The sequence below is a fragment of the Cottoperca gobio genome, chromosome 17 (genome assembly GCF_900634415.1).
Source record: "Cottoperca gobio chromosome 17, fCotGob3.1, whole genome shotgun sequence".
NCBI lineage: Eukaryota > Metazoa > Chordata > Actinopteri > Perciformes > Bovichtidae > Cottoperca > Cottoperca gobio.
Window position 1 is genome coordinate 19721557 of NC_041371.1, and position 21682 is coordinate 19743238.

The 21682-nt window shown below is 42.7% G+C and overlaps 1 protein-coding gene across 6 annotated transcripts in view; it reads right to left on the reverse strand.

The window, feature by feature from the left end:
- The window catches only part of tnk2b (tyrosine kinase, non-receptor, 2b), a 46159-nt gene extending 24752 nt beyond the window's left edge, over nucleotides 1-21407 (reverse strand). For 2 of the 6 annotated variants that reach the window (XM_029453532.1, XM_029453530.1), the window contains exon 1: nucleotides 21199-21407. Coding sequence is in view for 4 of the 6 variants with exons in the window: in XM_029453530.1 (XP_029309390.1) it covers nucleotides 21199-21216 (18 nt within the window). In the remaining 2 variants the exon portion in view is untranslated. Of the gene's footprint in view, nucleotides 1-8009; nucleotides 9631-21198 lie in introns of those variants that run through there. The other 4 variants (XM_029453531.1, XM_029453528.1, XM_029453526.1 and 1 more) reach the window with 3 other exon arrangements.
- Between the last annotated feature and the right edge of the window lie 275 nt (nucleotides 21408-21682).

The following is a 21682-nucleotide window of genomic DNA, read 5'->3' on the forward strand; positions in this document are numbered from 1 at the left end:
TCAGCCCGGAGGAGCATTTGATCCAGGGCCAAAGGGTCACATTCAACTGCAGGATGGAGAGCTTGTTTCCTGTGATGCAACCCCCAAACACACACACGCACACGCACACGCACACGCACACACGCACACACACACACACACACACACACACACACAATCTTCTTCCCCTTTTCCACTGCTCGATCTCTTCTCATATCCCTCCCTGCTATTCTTAAAATTCACCACAGCAGAGAAACATTACTTTCAGGGTTTTCACTGAGACCACTGCTTATGAGTGAACACTCTTGTGGTATACACTCTGGGGATAGTCATTTATGGAGATAGTCCTCCTATACAAGTGATGATCTCTTACATTTCTCAAATAAATCATCAGCATTGCCTCGTCATAAGACTTCACGTAAGAGTGTCTGCTCAACAACCCCAGAAGCTTACTTCCAGCACAATCCACACACAGCTACAGCTCAAGCGATTGAGCGATTAGTCGATCAGCAGATGTTTAAAGTCATTAAAGTAAAGGAATACCAAACGTTACCTGGTTTCAGTTTCTCAGGTTTATTACCCCCCCCCCAACCCTTCTCACTCACGTCTATTTTGTCTTTTACCACTGCAGCACACAAGTCCTCACCTCACCCTTCTCTTCCCTATGCTTCACTGCTTCATTAATCCCCTCTCTTTCACTCTGCTCCCCTCCCTCCCTCCCTCCCCAGGGTCTGGCCAACCCGTTGCATTTTCTTCTTTATTTGGTGCTGCCTTTTATTTCCTGCCTCTAATCCTCCAAAAATGTTATCTCTCTCCCCCTCTGCTGACTATAAACAAACCCTTACCATCTGCTTTGCAGACCCTCAGTAGCAGCAAGCCCCCTCATTCAGTCTCTTGACAGACACTATTACTCTTTTGCTTTTCTAATATCACAGGTTTTTGTTTTTCTTTGTTCTTTGCTAATTAATCAACCTATTCAGCATTTGACTTGGCCTCTTACTTTTGACTGTGTGTATTGCTCTGCTCCCTCCGTCTCCCTGGCACTCACCGCCACTCTCTGCTATTAATTAGGAAGCTGTGTGTTTACTAGAGGAAGGAAGGGAAGTGAGCAGACGGAGGAGTCCCAGAGAGGAAGGCAAGAGAAAACAACAACAAAATAGGGATGCAGTCATAAAATGTCTGGCTGTAATTAAAGACAGGACAGCAGAGATAGCTCAAGAGCATGTGGTGCTGTGTGCTATGGTTTATTTTTATGAGTATGCTGGTGTGTTGGTTTGTGTCTATGTGTCTCTAATCCAGGGTTATTATTGGAAACTTAAATGAGAGAAAGCTCTGAAAAATATTGTTGTGACCAGAAACTACATAGAAACGATATTGTCCGGGTAAGAAACACATTTAAAAAAAATTAAATAAATGAATGTAAATTCATTTTAGTTTCAGTTTTTAAGCTATAATATATCACCACCGAAAACATGAATTCTGTTCAGAAAAACAAATCAATTGAACTGAAATTAGAAAAGTCAAGAAACGTACGACTTAAGACTTAAGGCAGTATTTAGTTTGTTAACTAATTTACTGTGAAGTCAGCTGACGATGTGCATTAAGATAGAGAAGCTAGTATTTCTCAGAATATCTGTCGAAAGATCGGAGGCCATTTATACTTAAGATCCAAGAGTAGTGCAAACATTTGATCTTTTTGTCTATATGACACCTTTCACACTCTCGTGTCTGCAGTGCGAGCAGAATGATGTTGTTATTAACTGGTTCCTGTAAACGTGAGCATTTCCCTCCATGAGCTCCCTGTCAGTTTCAGAGTTCATTTTAAGACTTTACTATTTGTCTATAAGCACTCCTTGGAATGGCTCCCTCCTACCTATCTGACCTTTTGGTTCCCTATACCCCACCGCGGCCACTGTGGTCCTCTGACAGTCACTGACGCCCCAGCCTGTGGAACAGACTGCCTCCTCTAGTGGAGCGTTCACAGCTCAAGGCCCACTTCTTTTCTTTGGCTTTTGAATTTACTTAAATTGCAGACTAATTGCCTTTTTTTATATATAATGATTGTTTATTAGTTTTTGCATTACTCAATGATTTGATCTGGATCTCTGCCTGGGTATATGCTTCTTTGTTTTTTGTTGTCTGCTCTGTCGACACGCTGTATTCTGCTGAGGTATGCTTATAAAGAACGTTGGTCAGCTCGTGTGGTTTTAAATGCGCTATAGAAAAATAACTGTCCATTTCCATGTGCTTCCACAAACACTTTATGAGGAATAGCTGACTCTACACTCCATTATTTCAAGTTGAGGTGTGGATTTCTCCTGCACTCGTTCAGGCATCAGTTGTCGTGAGAGTCACCCAGACGCAGAGGTGACGTCATGAATCTGGCTCTAAATCATCAAGCACATAGGATGTGACAGGACAGGAGGAGAGAAAAAGCAAAGACCCTTCCCTGCCCTCTCTTTCCCTTTGCAACCACAAACACTCACACAGCCTGGAAACACAACTCCCAGAAGTGAGTTATGCCGATAATGGCAGAAGAATTCCCTGAAGTCCACATGGTCTCTGCTGAGATCTCTTTTTAAAGTTGGCTAATGTGCTTCAGTCACAGTAAAGTCAACTTTACTGCTATGACAAATAGGAAAATAATGTTCGCTTGAGTATAGCAACAGTTATGCAAGTCTCATGACTATAAAATGAATTATATAAAATAGCCCGCATTCCTTCAAATCAGCTGCTGGGGAAAAAAAGCCTGCAACCTACTACTGCACTGCTGAGTTTAAAATCTGAGCACAGGTGAAAATAAACCTCCAATACAGAAAGAACTGATTCTCAGGTGTGTGTGTGTGTGTGTGTGTGTGTGTGTGTGTGTGTGTGTGTGTGTGTGTGTGTGTGTGTGTGTGTGTGTGTGTATGGAACAGTGTATGTAGAGCATATGATGCTGGGTAGACTTAAATGAGTGGAAGGAATGTGTCACAGTGCTGTCAGCTGCCTTCTCACTAAGCAGATTAGACTAATGCGATTAACGGTGAGTAAGTCCACCTGCAGCTCAACTGCGACACCACTAGGTAGCACCATTAATATTAGGTCACAGCATTAATATTAGGTCACTTTATGCTGATTGCTATGTAGATTGCACAGGATTCATAGTGACAGTAAGAGAATAAGGACGTCACACTATTGTAACACATGTTAAACTGTCAGCTTTGATTCATATTGTGGTAATGTATATTTATTCACTGGGTGGGGGAGTTATAAGTGATGACTGCAAAGCACAACCTCGGTCTTTCAGAACAAAGTCACTCGCTCAATGTGAAGTCCCAGTCACACAGGAGGAGCTGTGCTTCATCACACCATTTTATTTTACCTCTATTTTGTCATAAGGTCATGTTCACAGTGGTTATTTACAGGTTAAATAGTGACATGTTGCATCATATATTTATATATATGTATATATATATATATCTAACTGATTTTATTAGCGTTAGTAGTTTTTCCTACTTCCTGCCTTATTTCCCGGTCCTGTTTGTTCCCTGTGTACTGATCACCATCAGGATTCATGGGGACATTTTTATTTTTTTGAATCATACTTTTTATTCCTATATTCTACAACAGTCCAAACATATTAAGCAACTCTCTCCCAAATCTAAAAACTAGAGTGCTAAATCTTTCTGGAACTGCTCCATAGACAACGAATTGTCTGAATTTCACAACTGAGACCCCAACAATATAATAAAGCTCATTTGGGTATAAAAAATTCAAACAAACATTCTGTTGCTCCACAAAATCAGTCTCCCATTCATCGTGTGTGGAGCCGCTCCAGACTTTATACTTGATGACATCACCAGTCTGAGACTTACTTCTCTGGTTTCTGGTGTTGAGAGAGACGCTCATGTTCACAAATATTGATTATTGACCTTTCTACGCCATGAAAACAACATTCCTTATCTTTCTAAAGGTGGTGTTCCCCTTTAAGTTAGAACTTAATGTAAGTAACAAGAATTATATTTTAGTATAAAGTAATATATGTTAAACTGTCCCCTAATTTCTGTCCATTTTCTTGCTCATAGGTATAAATGTTTCCCATTTGTTCTCTTTGTTCAGCACACTGAAAGGACCAAGTGTGTTAATCTGCACACAAGTACCTTGGTTACGATCAAGTTAATGTGTTGCAGTTATGCCGGTTTTGAGACACCTGGATATGCTAGCTGGAGTACTCCAATAGAAACCAGAAACCAGAACCCTGTAACATGTAAACACCTTACCCAGGTTTCTAATCTTTCTCTGCTTTATCGAGGTATGTTGTCAATAAAAACAAAAATATGATGGTATATCATTTAATGACGACCATCATACTGAAGTAAGGGGCACATCTGGCATTTCAGTTTTTCACATGGCTAAAAGGTTCTGGAGTCAAGACGCACACAGACGACCAGAAATCTGGATACTGTTATGATCACGTACACAGAGACATGGAAAAAACTGGAAGCTAAAGTTCAATTTAAACGCCATATGCCAAAAATGATCAAACCAGGATGAGAATCAAAACCAGGATAATAAAGTACATGTAAATGTTGCTATACCGTTTGTGTAAAACAAGAAATATGCCAGCTGCATTACTTTGTCTGTTGATTGTTAAATATATTAAACTATAATGGCACTCGGAGAGCGCAGATCTAGGCCAATGGTGCCTTCTCGAGCTCCTCGGATAGTCCCGTTTCCCGAGACGGGAAGTCATTATTCTGATTTCAGAGTGTTAATGATCTTTAAGTCATAACGTGGATAACAACATGAAGACGTATTGTATTTTATTGCATTTAAACAACACGTTGATATCTGTTTCCAAGTCGTTGTTCCAATTTGAGGGCGCAATTTTCGCAGTCTGGAACTAATCCTTCTGATTATTTTCATACCACATCATCCCACATGAATGTAGCACAAACGCTCTACATCACAATGTAAACGGCAGTGAAACATATTCTTGTTTCCACCACGTAATTTGGATCCGCTCCAAAATGTAATGGTTTCTTCCTTGGCTCATGCTCCACACTTCCGGCAAGTTTCATAAGGTATCGGGCCGGTAGTTTTGCCGTAATCCTGCAGACTATTGGAGCCAAATAAATATCCCCCCCTTTGGCAGAGGTATTAATAAGGGTTTTTTTTGTCATGGACATTGAAATTTGGTTAGGAGAATTCTTCAATTGTGCCTGACCTGCTTGGTCCCTCACACAGCGACTGTAGGCCTCTCCAGCTGCTCCTATCTGGCCTCCATCTCTCTTTGTTTCCATCTCTTTCTTGCGTGCACACACAAACACACACAGTAGTCTGACTCAATGGCTGTTCAACTGATATATGAAAGGATGCTAAGCCCAAGTTAAACATCTGACTGTGTATATTGTATTATCATGAATTGACATCAAATTAGTGGCTTGCTGGCTAATGAGATTACGAAGAACAAAGCGCTGTGTGAGGTCTACATTATGTCCGAGTCCTGTAACGCACGCACGCACGCACGCACGCACGCACACACACACACACACACACACACACACACACATACACACACACACACACACACACACACACTAAGCTTGATTCTGTAATATGATGCTCAGTGTAATACAGACACAGGTATGCAGAGGCATGCACTCACATCGGCTGGATTCACACTGACGTACAGTGTGTTGTGAATTAAGAAAGCTTATTGGATATGGGAGGACACGCTGCCAGTGCATTTCTAAAATAAGTCGCAACCTTTTGGTGGCTTATCATCAACCTGCGGTTTGGTAGCGGGTGCCAAAAACTGGCAGAGCAGAGTAAAGGAATAGTAGAACAAACATCATTAATCCCTCTTACAACTGCAAAATATCCATGCACGCACGCACGCACACGCACACGCACACACACACACACACACACACACGATGCATGCACAGACAGACAGAAATGAGTCATTCCTGATCTCACAGATAGTAACCCTCTGTCAAAGTCTGGCTTTTTACGTTCTCCTTAAATCCCTTCCCCATCCACAGCACCTCATCACTCGCCGAGAGGAGAGACGTCATGTGGTGGGCGTCAACGTGGAGAAGAACAGACTGTGTGAATGCTAAAAGTTTTGGACACAAACAGACTGCTTCCAGACGAACACAGAACATATGTGTCCCCTTTTGGTAGCTTGACCTAATATGCATAATGCCAGACTAGCACAAACAACCCCCACTAATACATCCTAACGTCACATCCTAAGCAATCTCTCCTTTGATCCCCTAAAGCTGGTTAAGAGGGGAAAGGAGGGTGTTAGTGAAAAATGTCGGTCAATGATGATTGACCTCCTGCATACATTCAACAGTGTGTGAACCAAATATGTAGCACACTGTGTGCTAGAATGAGATGAATGGAGAATATTTATTATTCCCATTTACAAAAATACAGCAGATGCTTAACAATGTAGTGCTGGTTGAAGCTCAGTAATCCCCTCATGCTCCAAAGAATATCAGAACTAGATCTGTATTAAGCATAAAAGGATTGCTCTGATATAACAAAATGTATATGTGGTGCCTTGGTTAATCTCTTATTACATATCTTTCTCTCCCAGTTTCTGAGGGAGATGTCTGCGTGAAGTGTGTTAGGGTTGTGTGTGTTAAAACTAGAAAACCGCTGTATTCAGGGCAAAGCTGCAGCTGTAGAAAGAGGGATCTGATTCAGAAACCAGGACAGCTGCAGTGTCCACTACCTTAATTCTGCTGAACTAGCACGCACAGACCCTAAATGCCACACAGAGTCGATATTCATGATATTCAAACTGTTGCACAGATCTACACGTTCATCCACCCATCCATTTTTTATACCCGCTTGTCCCGTGTAGAGTCGTGGAGGGCTGGAGTCAATCTCAGCACAAACTGGGTGAGAGCAGGCCTGGGTGTAATAAGCTGCCCGGCCAAGTGTACAGTTCAAATCCAGCCGGAAACCTTTCTGTACGTCATACCCTTCTCTCTCTTCGACACATTTCCCGTCTGCCTCCCAACAGTAAGCTACCAATAAAGACTTTGAAAAAGCAAGAACACTGACAGCATAGTGGCAATGGCCTCGCTGGCCCCATCCGAGCCAAAAGAACAGCGAGGTCTGTCTGTACATCACAGGGTTTGTGAGAGGACGTGGGGGTTTGCGGAAGAGGTGGGAGGCTAAAAAATTGCATAGCTTGCCAGTCACCGAGCTCATTCAGCAGCACCTCATCAATGACCTCATGGTTCTGCATTCAATAGCCCGGCACACACAGGGGCTGGCCTTGTGTGTGGGTGTGAAGTGCCGTGTGTGGTGAGCGTGACTATGTGGTGGTTGAGGAGAGTGACCGTGACATACGAGTGTTAAAGAGCTGGTTCTGTGAAGATGAAGGAGCACTTATAGAGATCTATACAGAATTACATTTACACATTAGGTCTTTTCTTTCTTCTCTTGTCATGGTCGGAACAGCAGGTGTTACTAATAACATTAACAACGGCTCTGTTCTATATGCACACTACCAGGACCCTGAAACTGAAGCAGCTACATAGAATTAGGCCAACACCACTATTACTACACTATTAATCCGCAAACTGACCTTATAAGACACACTAAAATCTCATGAAAATCCCTGATGTTGCAATGAAACAGCTGCTTGTGAATCTAACCAAAATGTTCCTCTTTTTTTGGGTAATGACACAAACACGAATGTTACACATCCACATCTGCAGCACACACTAAATGTGCAATGCTGTTGCTTTAGTTACTGATACAAAAAGATACATATTTCCACATTTTCTACAACTAAAGATACATATTAGTGCGCCGAGAACCATAATCTAGTGATTACCAGTTAAGTGAGAAAAACCTCTCTCTGAAAACACCACAACAAAGGCTTACGTTTTCTCACACCCTTTCATTTTCCTTCGACAGGATCCACAATACGTGCTGAGTATGCTCATTGTTTATCTGCCATCCATGTTTGTCTAAAGCTGTGAGGCACTACTATAATCAAGGAAACTGTAGAGGTCTACCTCTTCATCATCGCTGGGCAGGCGTTGGTAATCAGGCTCTGACGTGTCCTGCAGCCTCTGGTATTCTGCCGTCTCGCCCATGGTGGGGCTCCAACACCCGGCCGGTATCTCCCCGGGGCTACGTGTCCTCAAAAGTCCTCAGATAGCCACAGCTCCACTCAGTGAGCAACCCACACACTTAGTCGGTCAGTTGGTCAGTCAGCCGCTTCGAGTTCTGTGCTGTCATTAGGAAGACAAGTACAGTGTTCTGCATGTCATTCACATTACAGCACTGCGTTATTTCACATAGCTGAGCACAACATTTCTAATCATTCGACTATGCTGCCGCTGTATACCTACAATACTCCCACCATCATTGTCTTCCTCTTTTAGGTTGAGTCAGCTTTCCTTGAAAATGGCCAGACAATGAGTTCCTCATGTCCACACAGTGGATATAGGGCTGTGTTCACTGACTGAGCGGTCTGTAAAAACACAGGTGCTTATCTCTATGTAAATAGCTTCTGCAGAAAGTCGTTCTTCGCACAGAATGAACATAGTCCCTATTTTTGAAATGTTGTGGGCAGGTGCAGATTCTTCCTCTTCTGAAGAAAAACTGAATTAATCCACTTCCTCAAAAGACAGTACAGATGGTCCTTTTCACATGCCAGTGCCTTAAATCTTCAGAGAGCATCAGAGGTGTTAAACTGATTGTTCTAAATTAATTTACTGGCCGTTGTCCTCCTAGACGAGGGAATCCCATGTGTAGAAGCTGCTGCAGCCAGGATGGAGCATTGGGATGATGCAGCCAAGGTGTGGCACTGGAGGTGACAAATCCAGCAGGCTCTATTCCTCTCGTCCCATCCAACGCCGCGCCACCCTGCTCATCTCGCGCTCTCTCACTCTCAACTGCTCTTGTTTGCCCTGCCTCAGTGCTGACACATGCTCTTCATATTCAGCAATGTCCTACTCTCTCTGTCTCTCTCTCTCTCTCTCTCTCTCTCTCTCTCTCTCTCTCTCTCTCTCTCTCTCTCTCTGTGTCCCAGGCATCACACCGGCCAGCTTACCTCCTCTCACTCATCGCCAGCAGTGAAATATCACAGCAGCGAAGGGGACAGATCATACAGGAGCTGTTTTTAATTTTTCACCTATCCATGTTTCATCCTTCCTTTGTGTGCTTCTATTTTTTACCCCTCCCAACAGATCTTGAGCAGCTGTCGAATCGGACCGGCAGCTCGGCTCTGACGATGGCGGCTGAAGTCTGGGAGGATTTTTAACGCTGCTTTGTCCTAAATGGACTTCCTGATTGCTCAGTCGATGCCTAATCCCTGGCTGTTGTTGTTATTGTGCCCCCCTCCTCTCCTCCTTTCATTCTCTCACCCTCTAACCCGCTTTCCGCATCGCTCCACTTGATTTTTTTTTTTTTTCCATTTCAGCCCCGGCTCGATGATTTGGTGAGTGGTCGCCTCCTCTATTACCGTGGCAACATCAACCCATCCCACCTCCTCCCCGCTCTCCTGTGTCCCGTAATCACGACAATCCAGTCAGCGGTGGTCCTGGTAGAAGCAGCCAATGACAGCGAGGCAGGCCGACAGGGGAGGGAGGGGAGGAGAGACGATAGAGAGAGGCGGGGGAGCCCTAATGAGGAGAGTTAATCCTCCCACTGAGAGGGAGAAAAACACGGCCATGCTGCTTTGTGTGTGTATGTGTCAAAAGCACCTCTCCACTACAGGCAGGGTATCCAGGCCATCTGGATCCTTGCTGAGTGGACATCTGGATGGAGGGGAAAATAGAATAAAAGAACAGTGTGTGTGAGTGTGTGTGTGTGTGTGTGTGTGTGTGTGTGTGTGTGTGTGTGTGTGTGTGTGTGTGTGTGTGTGTGAGTGTGTGTGTGAGTGTGTATATGTGTGTGTGTGCATGTATATGTGTGCGTGTGTGTGTGTGTGTGTGTGTGTGTGTGTGTGTGTGTGTGTGTGTGTGTGTGCGTGTGTGTGTGTGTGTGTGTGTCTACCTCCTGGTCTTTCCCAAGTTGTAGTGTGACAAGCAACATTGCAGTCCTAGCATTAATGCCAAATCTTTAACACATCTAAATGTCAGCAGCCGTGCACATTTATTGTTGACTCGTACGTCTTCATTTCCGTCCCTCATTCCATGTCACTCTTTATTCGTCCCTCTTTCCATCCTTAACACCTGCTGTCTTTCCTTTCGTTTGTGCCTGTCCTCTCGTGCCCTAACATCTCTCTCTCTCTCTCTCTCTCCCTCTCCCTCTCCCTTTCTCTCTGACTCCATTCCAACCTTGTTGATGTCCTCAGGCTGGATATTCGCAGCCCACTGAGCAACATTCGCTTTTTGCTCTCATTCCTCTGCCTCTCCTCATGTGTTGGCTCTGCTCCTTTGGAAGCCGGCTGCCACACAGTCGAGTGTCACGTAATATCCCACGGTAAATACACAAAGTTGCACGCACTTCCACACAAGGCATACACGGCACATGCGAGAACACATCAACAAACAAATATTTCCACAAATTGGAAACACAGAAATACTGTGCGTGCACGCAGACACCATACACAGCAACACAGAGACCTGTATTTGTGTACTTACCACTGGACATAATGCTGATTGTATCTATTCATTTTGAGGGCATTGCCAGAAATTGCAGTCAAATTCCCTCTGCCGTAAATGAACCAGTTATAGGCTGACTTCTTCTTTTCTCTCTCGCTTTATGGATAAATCTTTGTTTTCTGGTCAGGCTGGCCTCTAGAATCAGATCTCTGAGTGCAAACATCAAATGTTTACAACCTCACTGTGCACGCTTCACCAACACCATCTACTGCACCAACGTCTATGACACTCCACATCCTGTCAATTTATCTTTTATCCTTCATCCAAGTCTCCAGGTCTCCTCTAGTAGAAACTGAATGGACAGTCCGACAGTATCAACAAACTAGGACTCATCACACTTGCCGATGTGAGCTGGCATCCCACATAGTACCAAAGCATGTGTTTGCTACACATCACTGCTAGCTACGCATCCTTTTCACACTCCAACTCATGCTGCACATGTACAGGGGTGGACACCTGTACAATCACAAACAACCACAGTATACAATTTAACACTACGGTGTTAAATATGAAAGACTGAGGCGCAAAGTCACACAGAGAGATAGTAGATAAGAAGAGCAGTCGGGACAGAAAGACAGAGAGGGGACATCCTGGCTTATTGAGGCCATGACAAATGGAGCAGGACTGAGCTGTGGTGTCATGTGGGGTTACTGCTACCCACCACTTCCCCCTGCTGAAGCTCACACGCTCCATTACAGACTGTATGGCAGTTTGGTGCGATTAGAGGGCAAGGCTGTATACAAAGAAAAGAATCATGTGATCATGCGACATTTGTCCCGACATTTCTACATTGCAATATGATTTTTAAAAAGTAAGTAAAGGCAAAAAAAAAAAAAAATAGCTGTAGTGATCCCTGGGTAGAAATGTTAGTAGCAAATATTGGATCAAATTCATGGTTTATTAAAGAATGTAACGTTAGATGGTGTGGGGGATTTACTAGGCTATGTCAGCGATGAACTAACATTATAGACATCAATAATATCAACCAGTCTGCTCCAAGCATGACTTTGTGTCATTATTGTTGTATTGATCATTTGAATCTGTGTTATTTATATATATATTGAAGCATTTTATTTAACTACTAAATCATTTGACATTAACAACTTTGTACGAATATGTGTCTAAAGCATAGGTCTTCAACAATTTCGCGACCCCCCCTGCACCACGCTTACACCAGTTTGGGGGTCCTTGACCTGAAAAACGTTGAAGACCCCTGGTCTAAAGCAAAATAAAACTCACACACTTCAGCACTACTGCTAAGGAATAAATCCCAGGGGAAACACTGAACCTCATTTTAAAAATACGAGCAAACCTTTTTCCTCATTTCATATTCATATTGTCTTCTATATTTGTTATTTTTATATGTTTTTAACCAAAGCATCAAATTCTCTCAGTGATCAATCAATTGAGTCAAGTACTCAGAGAGCACCACACCTTCACCTCTGATCTCTCACTCACTCACTAACTGCCACATTTCACGACCTCTCTGCCAGAAACCTGGAAAACCCTTTAATGACTAAATGCTGGGGCTTCAACCTTTGATCCCAGAAGCATAATTTGTCAGCCATCTTGTGTCAGGGGGACGGTAAAGCTGAGCCTGTTAAAACGCGTGAACGCCTTCTCTGTCCCCATGATGGAGAACGTGGAGAAGCAGCAGACATGCTGTGGGTGTAATGGTACAGTGTTCCCAGCCTAAATATCGCAGGCCGTTCAAATCCTCCTTTTAAGAGACCCTTTGGAGTCTTTAAAGACTAAAAGGACTGTGACTCCTGGGTCCCTCCTGTCTCTTTACGACTGTTGGTGGGTAGACCGGCTCTGGGGGCAGCAGTAAGCTTTTGAACAGGAGCTGGATGAACTCCCTGATGGCTACTACTGATGTGGGGCTCGTAGGGTGGAAATAAAATCAGGGTAGGAACGGGAGAGTACTGTACTGTGTCTTTCTGTGTCTGTGTGTGCGAGTGTGATACCTCTGTGGAAAGTAGAGCATTTTCTTTAACAATATTAACATATCAATATGTGATAGCCTATATAATTATTAGACGATTGACTAATCAACATCATTCAATCTGTTAAGAAATCAATTAACTGATTAATCATTAAGTCTAAAAATGTCTAAAAAATAATGATCAAGGCCTATCACAAGTTACCACAGCCCAAACAAACCGCCCCCCTCAGTCATACACTATATGATTCAATACTGGATTTAAAAAATAATCAATGCAAGTAATAGTGAAAGAATGTATTAATTATTTATAGTCCTAATATTTGCATCATGAAATGGTATTTTCTAAAATAAAGCAACGGAGGATAGGATTATACTCCGTTGTGTTTTAAATGGGAAAATCAAATAGACTACAGATTTGATCTTAAGTATACACAATATAATCATCACACAGAACATTCTCATATGTTTATTACATACACTGTAATAGATATACGTTCTGTATATCTCCAGTTATTAAGAATTGCACATCCACATTTTTTAAGCCAGAAATGTCAAACATGCTCTGGTTCGAGCCTGGACTGTTGCTCAGACATCAACACGATGAATGCTACGCTACACTTCCTGTAATGCATGTTTCCTCTAGAACCTTCCTGCCTGTTCAATGTGCATGTTTTACAAACTCCACTCCCCAAGTTTTAATACAGAGTTTCTGTTAAAGATGTGTGCTCTTCAAACCAAAGCAGAGATTACTCTAATGACATTCACGGGTGGCAGTATCTCAGTCCATAGGGACGCTGGTTCAAGTCCCTGAACGGACCATGTACGGAGTGTAGACTGAGGTCGCCCCCTGGGCACTGAGGTGCCCTTGGCTTTGTAGAGCAGCTGCCCACTGCTCCTAGTACTAGGATGGGTTAAACGCAGTCGATATTTCACTGTGTGTGCAGTGCTGTGTACATGCGATTTGATTCAAATCCTCCGTTTTCAAATTTACATTTCCATCATCAGGGTTATTTTCAGAGCTCCTCTTGAGCCACAGAGAACATTATACTGGCTCCCAGTGCTACCAATAAACTGCCATTCATCGTGTTAACTCAGTTTAGTTGTTCAATTCTGAAGTTATGTAAGAAAGCAAGACTTTGGCCACATCCACACTGACCCATGTTTGAAAAATGCCCCTCTTCTCTCCAACATCCCATGATCCTGTCAACTTAAATATCAAGTCTGTTCGTGCACTTTCCATACAAAATCCTATCCCAACAGTCAAAAGCTTTTCTAATAATAAAAATCACTAAGAGCAGTTAAACCTTTATACATCACCAGTGTGTTTCTTGATCTATAGATGAACATAAAATGGGTAACAGACCTGTTTCTGGTGAGACTCCAAATGAATCCTTTTGACAACCAATTTGGGCCCCTAACACTTAAAAGCACACATGCGCATGAAATATTTCTTCTTATAAGTCATGGTAGGAACACCCACCCACAACTTCTGGTCAGAGATCAAATCTTGTTGACTTAGGCGATGACTTCACCTCAGTGAGGGTGAAAAGACGCCACACATGCTCCCAGATGATTCACTACTCTACGATATGAAAGGAGACGTTAAGATTGACCAATGACTCTGCTACTGTGCTGAAGTCAGTGCTCCAGAGAAAATGTTGACACAGTAATAGCGTCATCGGCCAATGAGGACGCTGATGTAGCTGTGGTCAGGGTGTGGTACTGTGGAGTAATGGTACAGCAGCTCCTTCTGTATTTCTCTTCTGCTTAAATTGTCACATTTATCTTCAACACAACACCAGTGGACTGTTGATCCACGTGCTGAGAGTCACAGCTAAACCTCTTTACTCTCCCTAAATCCTCACCATATGCTCAAAAGCCTTAATAGGATTTTCAAGCAAAAATGTGATGTTGCTGTATATCGGAAAATCTTCACAAGGGGGGCGTAACAAAACCTTTTTTATTGTCCATGATACTTCATTCCATAGCCAAGCTTATCTTGGAAAACATGTTCCCAAAAGTTCAAGCCGAGTATAGAAACTAGGGCAGCAACTAACAAGAGTAGTTATTTGGCTGAAACATTTAGTGGATTAATTAATCTTTTAAGTAATTTATGAAGCTCAAATACCAAACATTCCAGCTTCTCACATGTGAAGATGCTTTCTTGGTTTTTATTGTTGTTTATTGAATATTTTTGTTTGTTTGGACAAGAAATGCAAAAGATGGCACATTGGGCTGCGGAAGATTAGGACAAATTATGACAAAAGCAACAGTTTCATCAATAGTAAAGTAATTATTGCATCCTAAACAGTTTTAACTTTCAATAAACTGATTGTTATTATTTACCATTAGTCAATTAATCTACTAGTCGGTAGCTTTTTATCAAGAGTGAAAAAGACCATGTACAGCTTCGAAGCAATAAGTCCAAAACTGTAAACCTAATGAAGAGGATGTGATTGAAAGAGGGCTTCTCCACAGACCAGCAGGCTCGCTTGGGATCAATCATGGCTGGGCAGAGTCAGGCGCCCTAATAACTTCCATTTACTGTAGAACACACAGTATTTCACAAGGAGTTGTCAGAAGATATATTATCCACAACAAATCCTCCCTCATCACACCCTTCCCAGAAAGATTTCCACTTCGGCTGAATGAGAGACGGATAGGCACGCTGAACAAATCCACTGTGGACAGAGGTGTGTGAGAGGGATGAAAGAGATGCATGTGTGTTTGTGTGAATGTGACAGAGAGTGAGAGATAGATAGACCTCTGTATAATCCTCAGCTCTCATGCCGTGTTTCTCGGAAGTGTTGAAGAGGCACGGGAGTGTGTGTGGTGTTGGCTTTCCCCTGTCCCTTCAAGCTAAACAGGTGGGATTTAAGAGGGTGATCTAAAGCCTGCAGGGCAACACCGGGCCACACAGGCAAGCACAGGACAGGATTAGGGTGACAGGAGGCCGGGACGAGGGTGCCACTGTCCCAATTCATCTGTGTGTGCGTTGGTGCCAAGGTCACAGGTGACAAGGTATGCATATCATCAGAATCTAAAGCTCTCTGGGTTTCACTGCCATCTGGGTGCTTGCTCATGCACCATTCCAGGGGCTTTGTGTGCGTGTGTGTTTGTGTGAGAGACAGTGTGAGTGCGTGTGTGTGGCGACATTGAAGTGACACTGAGCATACTGACTCATTCACACCCTCAGCTCACATGCCAACCCTGCTGTCCTGGAATCAAGGTACATCCCTATGGTCCGCTCAGTATGATCTAATGCTGGGTAGTAATATAATATAAATCAAGATTATCATTATCACCTTCTTATCATGACGCTATAGACATTATTCGTTACGGTTTTACAAAATACTGTTTATCGAAATAGATTCTGAGCAGATTTTAATTAATGATCTCTTCCAAGCAGTATATCTGTTTGGTTCAGTTTGTCTGTAAATAAGGATTAAGGGGAACCCTACTGGCCAGAAGGGTGAAGCATGGGCCAAGGAAGAACCCGTTATATTGTGGCGCGGATCAGAATCACGGGGCAGACACACGCATTATTTTTAACTTTCGTTAACATTGCCAGATAGGGCATTTGTGCTGCATTCATGTGGTGTCTGAATAAATCAGAAAAATGTGTTCCCGACTGGGAAGATTCATGTGGACACCGCCTCAAGTCAGAACAACAACTCAGAAACAGATATCAACGTGTTGTTAAAAGGCCCTGAGCAATACAAAACTTCACGTCTTCTTCGAGTGGACATGTTGTTTCCACACTACGACATAAAGCTCATGAACACACCGGAGTCTGAAGAACGACTTCTCGACTTGGGAAATAGGACCATCGGAACATGAAGGCACCGTTGGCCTTCTAGTGAACTGAATAATTTAGTTGATAAGTTCTTGTTTTTCATTGATGTGTGGACAAAGTTCATTGCATTAAATACCACTGTATTATTGCATATGGGATTTTGCATACATCTGCCATAATGTGATATACAGCATATGAACATCATTTATTTTTATTAATGACATTGATTTCAATCATCTCTTACTTAAAACTGCAGTGGATCTGAGCTAACTGTAAGAAGAGGTAGTGTTGTTTTAATGAGCTTAGAATATGACCAGACACAAAGCAAAGTCTTTGCTAGTTCACAGCTGGTAAATGAAGAACAGGAGATGGAAAACTAATTCCATCCTGCTGAATGAGCAAAGTTCACAGCCACAGTTCTCCATTGAGCCTGTGAATAATGTTCTGTTTATGATGTCTTTGAAACTATCTGCTATTATTATTTCTTAATCTGGCCACATGGGGGCAGCCTGACGCAGTGAGAAGAACACGTTTTAAAGCAGTTGTTATTCATTTTTATGGGCAGGTGAAAATTGAGCTGAATCAGATTTTCTCTATCAGCTGCAATTCAAATGTGTTTCTTTAAAAACACTGTGGGCAGAAAAAAATATAGTTTTCTGACTTGGTCTGATTTCCCAGTCTCTGGTCTGTATCCTGTATCTGGTGTAGGCTACAGACTACTGCTCAAACAGATGCCAGGTTAGATGTTAATCATTTTATATAATGTCTATTTTTGGAAAAAGGCACACAACCCTTGTTAGGACTGATGTCAGCATGCAGACGTCTGTTGATTTTCCTTCAGCTTGGCAATGAGAAAAAGGAAAATGTCAGCTTAATGATTTCTATCCACGCCTCTAAGGACTAGAACATGACAACATACATTGCAACGTTAGAAAACCTCATCAACTTATCACTTCTACTATTGTAAGAAGTTCCAAAACTTGCCCAATCGTAATACTCTGCTAATGCTTCAATATACACTCATCAAATTGAAGAATTACTAAAAAATAAACGCCGTAAAATGTCAAGACTTTCAAACTTTTAACGCACCTGCCTCAGTTGAACATGTGTTCTTCTTTGTGTGAAACTTTGTCTGTCACAGATCTACAAGAAAAACTGCAATTGCATCATCGCTGTGTACAGTAGTGTAGAGGCGTGTGCGTGTGTGTGTGTGTGCCTGGTCAATGTGTAAACTGTTCTTCCGGTCCCCTCAACCCAGAGGGAGTGATCAGAGTAACAACAGATAAGAAAGTGACAACAATACAGATAGAGGCTAAAAAGATAAGAGATGAAGCAAACCTTTACACACACTCTCACTCACACACACTCTCTCTCTCTCTCTCTCTCTCTCTCACACACACACACACACACACACACACACACACACACACACACACACACACACACACACACACACACACACAAAATAGTATTATCATGAAGGATTTGGACAGTAACAACAAACTGACAGATTGTGCTTACAAAACTAATCACATGAAAGCAATGGTCCATACTCAAGTTCATCTTTGTGATGTTGAAGCTGAGTTTAAAACTTTAGGGGAGCCTGTAGTTCTGAGTTGCCACTGTCACAAGGTCACTTAATCAGGGAATCTGATGCGTTAACCACACGGCTAACATATAATACTCCTGGAAGAGACAGACAGTCCTCAGGGGGGCTGGTAATGCAATACATGTGTATCTGCAGGGAGGATACGAAATAAGAGAGAAGGATAATGGGGAGGGAAAAAAACAGTTAAAAAGGTGAAAGGAGAGGGAAGCCACAGAAGGAGCGAAAGCGACAGTGAGGCGTGTGACAACTGGTCTGCAGGTAGATTGATTGATGAGTCAGCAGGCTGGAGCAGCGGGGGTGTGTGTGTGTGGGGGGGTGACAGCCAGATGTAAGTTCAGGGTTAAAATAACACTGTCCTCTCTCTCACACCCACACACACACTCATACACTTTGACTCCCAGAGGCTCCCTATCCTCCGACTTCTCCTCTGTCAGTCTGGGCCCCCGAGGCCCTCCAAGCATTCAAAGACACTCTCCACAAAAAGCACACTCACTGCTCACTGCTGCTATTCTGGGAGCTTCCTCTCTGCTTTCTCTTTCAGCCCCTTTCCCTACATCCTCATACTTCTGTGTCTACCATTCGTTCCACTGTCACTTTTTTTATTTAAATCCAGAGTAACAAGTAATTTAAAGCTCAGATTAATTCTTGGAGCGTCACAGGCTACAATGGAACAAATGCTCTTCCCCCTTCCCTTTAAATCATCTTTGACAAACTGCCTTTATACCTTCGGGTCATATAACAGCTGGTGAAACCTAATATTTTATTTACTCTTTTATCAGTCGCCTAGGTTTCTAGGAATTGAATCTTGCGTTTATAATTTTAAGTATGAATTGTAGATTAGTAAACCTTACAGGACTCAGTTATTAGAATTTTTGCACTTAACTGGTCTTAATTTTCTACCATACAAGCACTACACCCATTGTCAATTATCGATTTAAATTATTTAATGTCAACTCAACTTTATTGATACAACATATAAATAATGTTTTGTTCTCAAAGCTCTTCTCTCTGGCTGGATATCCGTATCTCTACTCTTTAATACCAAATGACTGAATGTCCCTGACTGGACTAATGGAAGAATTTTCTCTCTCTCTGATTGACAGGGGCACATTTGCTCTTCTGGGTTCAACACGGTGTTTTCAATCAATCAAAACTCGGAATTTGCGAATTTATATTCTGCTGCACTTGATGACATTATATTTGAAACGAGCATGTGCTGCATGGTGCTTGCAGTAGACCGCCCAACACAGGTAAAACTGTATCAACACTAAGTTTATCATTTCTGTTCATACAAACAAGAAAATGCATTATTTCCTGTGCAGCACTACATGTGTGATATCCAGTGCAGCGTAGATCAGAAGGGGTCATAAAGATGAGCTAAATGCCTTACATCCCACAGGGGTCAACTAATGTACAAACACAGTATTAAAAGAACTTAAATAATATGTAACAATGGAAAATTCATCCCATTGAGCCTCAGATCAGACACTACCTCACGGAGAGAATCCTCCAGGACAGAAATGACTCAGCGAGCTGAATAACATCATCTCAGTGGTAAAAGTACTGATTTTTGATTACCTTCTCTATAATCTAAAATATTGGAATAAGGTGATTGTTAAATATGACCATGTCTTTCAGTAACACAAGGAGCTATTTTAGTATGCCAACTTAAATACTGTACTCAAGTAAATATACTTTCACCACTGAGCTTCACATTATTACAACAACACATTTTTTATTTGTAATACTACAAATAAAAAGTTTCAGTCGAACTTCAGTATCCCCTCTGGCAGAGGAAGGAGGCCTGGCTTTAACAGTACTGTGTGAGATAATCATCTTCAACAGCGCTGCCACTCCACCTGCTCCAATGATAGAGCCATTTACAGAACTAAACACTGATGGTCTGCCTCTGATAAGTAAACAACCGGCCAGGTCGCAGCATTCAGTCATTTGTGCTGTGTTTCACAAAACAAAAGCATATACACAGTGTCAGTGAGGGCACCCACTCACACAAAGGCATGTTGGCAAAGTTCCTACATTCACAGGCAGGCACACACATACAACACACACACACACACACACACACACACACACACACACACACACACACACACACACAGTCTGTTCCTCTAACTTCCCTCACTCTTAGCTCTCAAACACACACTTGATTATCATTTCTCTGTGTACTGAGGCTTGCAGACACCTGTTTGGGTGTCTGGCTGGCATCCTGTGCGTTGGTCTGTTTGTGCCTGAGACCGTATCTATTGAAGCCACTAGTGTGACTCTCACTTCCTCCTACTCTACCTCACCAGCTAAGAATTGTTATTCTGTGACTGTGTCCCACAAATTAAACAAGAAAATAAACAAATCTGGGACATGACGGATTATCTTTTGGATACACAAACACAAGCCTGATGAAACAGGAAATGGTCAACCACATCCACCACGGATGTATAAAGAGAACTGGATACAGCGTTGGAGGCGGCACCACACTCATTCTTATTCTTAAGGTGGCGCATGGAGCCAAACTTGCTCAACTGCAGAGCATAAAATTACCCGGATCTTCCGGTAATCTTCGCCATCCATGGGGCCCATAGAGCAAGCCCACTAGCTGCACCTCCTGGCCGCTCGGTCTCAACAGCAGCACAAAAATAACTAAGGGATGTTTAAGTGTTTGTTCTGTGAAGTTTATTTACCTATAAAAATGATCTGCTGATTTACAGACGTCTCTGGTAAAAAGTATTTTGGGGCCAAATGGCAATCACGGAAGTTATAATTCCACGCTTTGCCGCTGTTCCTGGAGGCTTGACATCCACCTTCTGTTTTTAAGTGTGGATCTGCAAGGAGACCATAACAACTTGAGAGATGTCAAGAATGTTTTCCTCTTTTCTTCATCACCCTGCCATGATATCTTTAACTCACACGCAAAAAACCAACAGTGTGTGACCCAAGATGACATCATCCTCGGCATTTGCTCCTCTGCATTTCAAAAGGTGAATAGTTCCCATTCAGACACACAGTGAGCTGGTCCGTGGACCTCCCCGCTCTGAGGAAAACACATTCACTGTTTGGCATGATCTCATGTCTGCATGGCTCACACACACACACCGAGACAGAATAGCAAACCAAACAGTGTACACTATGGCGAAGCACACAGTCACACCCAGCTGCAGTGACTTTAGAAAACAGGAATAGCATTGATACAGTGTTGTTGTGTGACACATGCATACTGTCTTCTCACCTGCAATATTTGATCCATAGAAACCTGGTTCTCTTTCCTGGAGTCCAGCGTGCGCTCTGACACCGTAGATGCTCCTCTCAGGTTGATGACAGAAGATCAACCACGTGCAGATGAGGCCCCCAGTCCATTGTGGTGAAATTTTGCCCAGCTACAATTCCATGGCACTGCGACGCTAGCACACGCTCACATGATTTCATCCTCATCCATTGGTCTACACAAACCCAGGAGTATGTTTCAGGACCAGCCTGAAAAAACAGTGAAAGAAACAAAGAATGGTCAAGTTGTGTTCTGATGGGGTCTAAATATCATAATATTTCCTTCCATAAAGCATCACAGAGAGCTTGCCTCATCGCCTCTAATTGCAGATCTGCTGTTTTTCCTGAGGCAGACAAACACCTTTACAAGCACTGTGTCTGCCCTGAGTGAAAGTGAGCACCAATGGGTCTATGTGCACCCACAGAGAGATCTAATACTGTGATGAGAG